Source organism: Hyalella azteca, unplaced genomic scaffold (genome assembly GCF_000764305.2).
Source record: "Hyalella azteca isolate HAZT.00-mixed unplaced genomic scaffold, Hazt_2.0.2 contig5916, whole genome shotgun sequence".
Taxonomy (NCBI): domain Eukaryota; kingdom Metazoa; phylum Arthropoda; class Malacostraca; order Amphipoda; family Hyalellidae; genus Hyalella; species Hyalella azteca.
In genome coordinates, this window is record NW_025936093.1 from 1 (window position 1) to 6,654 (window position 6,654).

The following is a 6,654-nucleotide window of genomic DNA, read 5'->3' on the forward strand; positions in this document are numbered from 1 at the left end:
ACATATTCAATACAACAAATATAGAAAATAAGAATTTAATTGGACTATTTGGCTCGGCCCTCAGATGGGCAGCCCGAGTGGGTCTTGCCCGCTATGCCCGGGACTCCGGGAGTCGATTCTAGTCTCGGCCACTGACGGCCAGTGCGGACACTCTCGGTCGACCGGGTCGAGTGTCGCGGTACACCAATTATCATGAATATTAAAGTTAGACTGTTAGAGATTTGTTTAGTGGTCACCATGATAATAATATTGAGAGTCAGGCTTTTGTGAGGACTACCTGCCGCTAAATGGCAAATACGGTAGGGGGACTAGCCCGACTAGGTAGAGGAAGGCATCTTCTTCTTCTTACTTCTTAGCAGCATAGCAGAGAGGAAGGCATCTCCTTCTCCTTTTCAATTTTTTACCCATTTAACTGCGGATACATATCAGAAGCGGAAAATTTAGTTTCACCATTTAAATATGGTGTTAATTTGTTATTTGTATTTTAAAGTTCATAAAACTGTTCATTTAACTAAACAACCCTCCACTAAGCAAAACTTATAGTATAAATAATCTTAGTTTTTACATTATGTACTCGAGTTACTATCTCAATCGTAAACTATCCTGCTGATATAATATTTTTAGACGGATCCTGAACATCATTGTACGAATGCTTCAATTCGAGTTTCACACTGAAGTGGAAGAAACATTTCTACAGTTTGAATAATAAGAGGGCGGCGAATCTGAAAGACTTGAATATCAGGTACGGTAAATGATATCCTTGTTCGATCGATATTCACAAATGTAGGTTGAAAAACGGGGCATTTCATATCGTTTTCTTTTTATTAACTACAATTAAGTAATCGTACTTTATAAAAACAAACATCAACAATGAAAAGTCTTATCTATAAACTAACGTGAATAATAAGTGCAAAGTTCGTACATATATCAGCATACGAATCTGAATGGACATATGCGGTCGAAATGAGGTACTCAAGACTGGCGCCTCGAGCCATGAAACTCAAATAATGAAAAACAAAACAATAATAACCACACAAAACATCGCTTTGACTCGATCTTTTATGCAAATTAGCCAATAAACAACCATTGACCAAACAAAACTTCAATAAACGGAAATTGCTGACAAATCGAGTGTTTTAGAAATGAGGACAGTTGCAATTATAGTCTTGCGAGCTCCCTGCTCTTGTTGAAAGGCTCAGCTAAGACAAATGGTCTATATATGATAGTTTTTACCATGTAAGTATAATCCCTGTAAAATGTGCCTCCATTTAATATTCATTTATTTGCTTGACCAAAAAAATGAATTCTTGCATTAGGATCATGACCGTCTCAATCAAACCGAATCGTCGCCCAACCCAGACGCTTCAGGCCCTCGGCGTATGAGGGTCAGGTAATACAGTAAGTAAAGCGTGCCTTGAGAATAAAAAAATATAATTCCGTACTCACTGCGTTGAGTGACAGAGCGCGATTTTCTCGTCCATCCGTCCGTGAAGTACGGACAGACAGACGGACGGACAGACGGACCTGACGAGCACAATAGCGCCTTTTTTCCAGGAATGAGAAAATGCGCTAAAAACGTTTTCTTGGAAATAAACTCAATTAAAAATTCATCATCACACAACATACCAACATAAAATTGCAAGACATATTTCGCGAGACAAGTTATACCTCGAGAAACGTTCACAGCCAGGCACAAAATCAGCTCCATTCTCGTCAACTCAGTAATCTTTTCTTCATGCGGAATGTTTTCTTATAACAAATAAATTTTAAGGCAATGACAAACAAAATTTGACCGACTAATCTCTCATAGGACACATGGCATTGAGAAATTCAACAGCAACAGAGACCACAGAATGCGGATGAATAACAGCGTTCAATTCGTGTAATTAAACTCGAATTCGGCCTTCTTGGCGAAAATTTCATCAATAATAAGTTATGATTAATGGCACATAGAATAATTTATTAGTGTTATTTTGTATTCGTTTCAGTTACTTCACCCGTACGTCGCAGAAGGCGAGAGCATAGCAGAGAAATCTTTCAAGCTTTTCTGTATCATTTATTCGAACAATTCCTAAAGCTTTATACCAAGAGTGGTCGCCAAATTCTGTACGGCGGCCTTGGCACTCAAGATGGCATCGTTAACACCCACGCCATCATAAGAGTTTCCCGCCAGTGACACCGGTAACTTGTGTTGGTCGATGAGCCGCCGCGCCGAGGCGACCACCTCAGTGTGCCCCACCACATACTGGGGGATGCACGCGCGCAGCACCTGCGTCCGCCACGCGCTGGGGTGATCACTGATGCCTAAAGTGGAGCGTAGTTCATCAATAGCCGTGCTTAATAGCTTCTCTTCGCTTGGATGTGTGCCAAATAAAGAGTTGAACCAGTATCCACCCATCATCACAGTCAGTACAGTTTTGTTTGCCTGAGGGAAGGTACACGTGTCAAAAATGACGCCTAAAACTTTAGAAGGTTCGCAACTAGGCACCAGGTAGCCGAACGCTGGCTGCGTCACTAGGTCGCTTCGGTCGTACGCCAGGTTGACGACCGCCACGGTAGCGAAGGGGATCGCGTTCAGGAGTTGCGCAAGGTCTTTGCTAAGGTTGCCACAAACCGATGCTGCTTGGGAACAAGGCAGACACGATATCACATGATCAGCAGATATCTCATTGCTGCCAAAAGATATTTTCAAGCAGCGGCCATTTTGAGAAAGTTTATTCACAGGATGACCTAGTCTTATATCAACACCTCTGTCAACAACGTCGCGTTCCAAAGCCTTGATTAGAGTTTCAATTCCTTCTTGCAGAGACCAAACTGCCCATTTTTCCTTGCGTGCTTTCTTAACCATGGGGTGAGTGAGCACGGAATCGCGACTCCGTTGTGTGAAAACATCAAAACAAGCGCCTTTGATAACACTGCCATGCCGCTGCTCATAAGCGTGCAGGCTTTTAGCCAAAGATTTGACGCTGAGTTCCCGAGCGTTCCCCGCGAAGACGCCTCTCGCCAGTGGATCTATGACGTAAGTTGCAACCTCCCGACCGAACCGGCGGTTCACGAAGCTGTACAAAGACTCGTCGCAATTACAAACTTTTTCCGAGCGCAAATCTTGTAGCAGGGCAACCAGCAGAGGCTTGGTGAAGGGCGGGGTCTTCTTCAGAGCAGTGCTCAGGCTGCTGGGGAGTCTGTGCAGCGCGCCGTTTACCTGGGCAGGGAGAGATATCAGCATGTTGACAAGGACAGTGATATTCATAGCCACACAGCCACATACACACCGCTTTTTCAAGATATTGTATTAAACGCAATACTTGAATGCACGCATGCCCCACAATAACAAAGATACACTTATGAAGTTTTACAATAAATCACTCACCTTGATCATACGGTTCATGGTGCTATAGGGAATGTCAGGCCATCACTTTCCTTGATCATACGGTTCATGGTGATATAGGGAATGTCAGGCCATCACTCACCTTGATCATACGGTTCATGGTGATATAGGGAATGTCAAGCATCACTCACCTTGATCATACGGTTCATGGTGATATAGGGAATGTCAGGCCATCACTCACCTTGATCATACGGTTCATGGTGATATAGGGAATGTCAGGCCATCACTCACCTTGATCATACGGTTCATGGTGGTAGGATGGCCGTAGGAGACGCTCCGTATTTTCCCCTCCAGTCCCAAGTCATGGGCCAGCACCAGCGTGTTGGCTCCTGCAGTCCCGGCAGCTCTGAACAACTTAGAGACTTCAACTTTTACAATGATGTGGATTGTGCATTAAGGCATGCCTCACATACAGTACATAACACATCTCATATACAGGGTGATTCATGGAAACTTCCTGTTTTGTATTTTGTGCCAAGCAGCCAGATGTTGTTGGAGAAGACTGGGGATTATTTCATATGAAAGGAAAGGTCATGAAGTTTTGTGACCAGTCTAGTCAGTTGGCACTATCATAAATCAATTGATGGGTGAACATATTTATACTTTTTATGGGATTATCTTAAATCAATAGTTAACATAACTGTCCAAGGACCTTGCCTCATTTGAAGAACAATATATGCCAATCCATCAGCAACATACCCATTAATATGCTTCAGTGAGTTCAGAACTACAAAAATTGAATAACTGAATGCATTGACATAGGGGCCATCATTTATCCAATGTCATATCTAAAATGAAGGAATAAATTCAGGTGATGTCTTTTTCAACAAAATTTATATTGTAATATCTTTACTAGTTCTTTTTTATTGAGCTTTAAAATTAAGAAGTTTCTGTGAATCACCCGGTATAAAGCATGCCTCTCATACAGAACAACCCTTATATACCAGGCATGCCTGAGCCTCACACACAAAACAAACTTCATATACATGGCAAGCCTCACATACATAACTCATCTCATATACGATGCATGAATAACACGTCCCATATATGGTACAAGGCATGCCTCACATACATAACACACCTCATATACAAGGAATGCCTCACATACATAACACACCTCATATACAAGGAATGCCTCACATACATAACACACCTCATATACAAGGCATGCCTCACATACATAACACACCTCATATACAATGTATACATAACCCACCTGAGTGTTCTAGGTCCAGCCTCAAGCAGGACACCTGAGTCATGCTGAACAGATTGCATCCAGCCCCCAAGACGAAGTGACCCCTCAATGAGGCAGACACTGGCCACAGCTGAGCTGGGCAGCAGCGTCTTGATATAGTGACTGGCTGCAAGGCCAGTAACACCTCCTCCTAACACAACCACCTTGGCCATCTGTGTCCTGACTGCCTGCTCAGTGCTCAGTGGGAAATTATTCCATGGCTAATGTGTCCCAATGATTACAGTTCAGAGTACCAGGATTGGAGCAGAGTGGGGCAGGCTTGATCCTAGCTTTGTGCACCACTTTCTGGACAGAATTGGCAAGAAGGCCGGGCAGTTAAGCAATGCAAATTGGAGCAGTGAGTTTGGGACCTCAACAAAGCATAAGCTGTGAATGTTCTGAATTTCTGCAATGTTAGGAATCAGCAACAGACCTTCAGGTCTACAGCCTAATAAATGCTGAAACTGTTATTATTATTATTTTGTCCAGGCTCATCCTCCCAGAACTGCTTAATCCTCAAACTGCTTAATCCTCTTTCAACAGAACTGCTCCCTAAAATGGTAGAGCAAATACAGCTTTTCTAAGAAATACTGGGTCTTCCAAAACAGCCAATTGGTACCTAGTATTTAGCAATTAGCAGATATGTTATGATTGTTATCTGTTATCATTCAAATAACATTTACAGAAAAGGCAAAATCAAAATGTCACTAAGTCAATAACCTAAGATTTGAATGGTCAGCTTTACTCATGATTTGTGGAAAATAAGTTTCTGGAAGTTTAGGATTAAAGTTTGAACAAGCTTGAGCTCAATTCAAGATTTTATTCACTAAAAAAATGGTAAATGTTTTCAATTAATAGCAGCCTAGCAGGTAATATCCAAAATGTAAATGAAGCAATACAAAAAAAATTAGTAATCTACATATAAATTGTTAGAGATGTTAGATCATACTTATGCACATAAGTAGGTGATCCTGATGATAAAATCATAGTACCTAGTGAGTAGTGACAAACTGGTTACTAGAGATTTTTTAGAATCAGTTCATTTTAATTTCCTTATTTCTTTTCCTGAAGCCTCATGAATCAAGATTTAAACAAATTTCTTAATTTCTTATATATGATAAAGCTGATAATGATATCCATGGACCATGAACAATTTTGAACAATGAACATGATTACTGGTCTACTTATAACTATCATTCTATCAATAATGAACTTGAGATGTTGAGAGAGACTCAAAAAAAGCTTGGGCAGTGGGAGGATGAGCCTGGACACTGGAGACTGGCACCTCCCTCCCTGCTCCCCCTCTGGCCAACTGGGGAGACTCAGGGAGAGCCGGAGAGGGACAGAGATCATGAGAGATAGCTGGTCAGTGGTCACTGGTCAGTCTCTGTCTCAGTCTCACACTCACAGTGGGTACGTAATACAGTTCACTGGAGTCAGTGGAGTGACTGGACTGAGTCCTAACCTCATTTGAACAATTTGAATTTTGAATCAGTCTAATCAGAGGACAGTGACAGACTGACAGGTAGGAACCTGTTCCTAACTTGACCTAACCTGCAAGGTTTTTGTTGATTGGCTAGGTTTTTTCTATGTTTGGAGACCGGCGGCCGCGAGACCGGCCGTAAATTTGACCGAGACGTCGAAAGAGCCTAAGAGGCTCAAGTCTCAACTGTCTAATCTGATTCTGAGGTTTGGAAATATTAGTCTCATACTCTCAGAGTCAGATAAATCACTTAATAAATGCTCTCCAGTCCGCACATCGTTTACAGTACTAACACAATTACACTCACATGCTTATCTACCGTATAATCTACGTACTATCGTGTAACATACGAATGCTAGCTATTACTTATTGCTAATTTGCTATACATGTCAAAAAGTAATTTGCAATTAAATAAACGATGATGATGATGCAATTAAATAAACTGATGCAATAGAGCGAGTCCAAATAATGTTCAATCTATATCTACCTACACACGTGACAGGCCCGTCTAATTATTTTTTAAAATCTTTTAGCACCAACCATCACTAG

The 6,654-nt window shown here is 41.6% G+C and overlaps 1 protein-coding gene across 1 annotated transcript; it reads right to left on the reverse strand.

Annotated features, from left to right (window-relative positions):
- Positions 1-2,041: 2,041 nt before the first annotated feature.
- LOC108677488 (protoporphyrinogen oxidase-like) lies at positions 2,042-6,201 on the reverse strand. Its single transcript, XM_018165711.2, has 3 exons — positions 4,605-6,201; positions 3,620-3,734; positions 2,042-3,202 (listed from the first exon to the last, which is right to left on the reverse strand). Exons 1-3 carry the CDS (start codon positions 4,793-4,795, stop codon positions 2,072-2,074), a joined length of 1,437 nt encoding a protein of 478 aa, XP_018021200.1. The 5' UTR covers positions 4,796-6,201; the 3' UTR covers positions 2,042-2,071.
- Between the last annotated feature and the right edge of the window lie 453 nt (positions 6,202-6,654).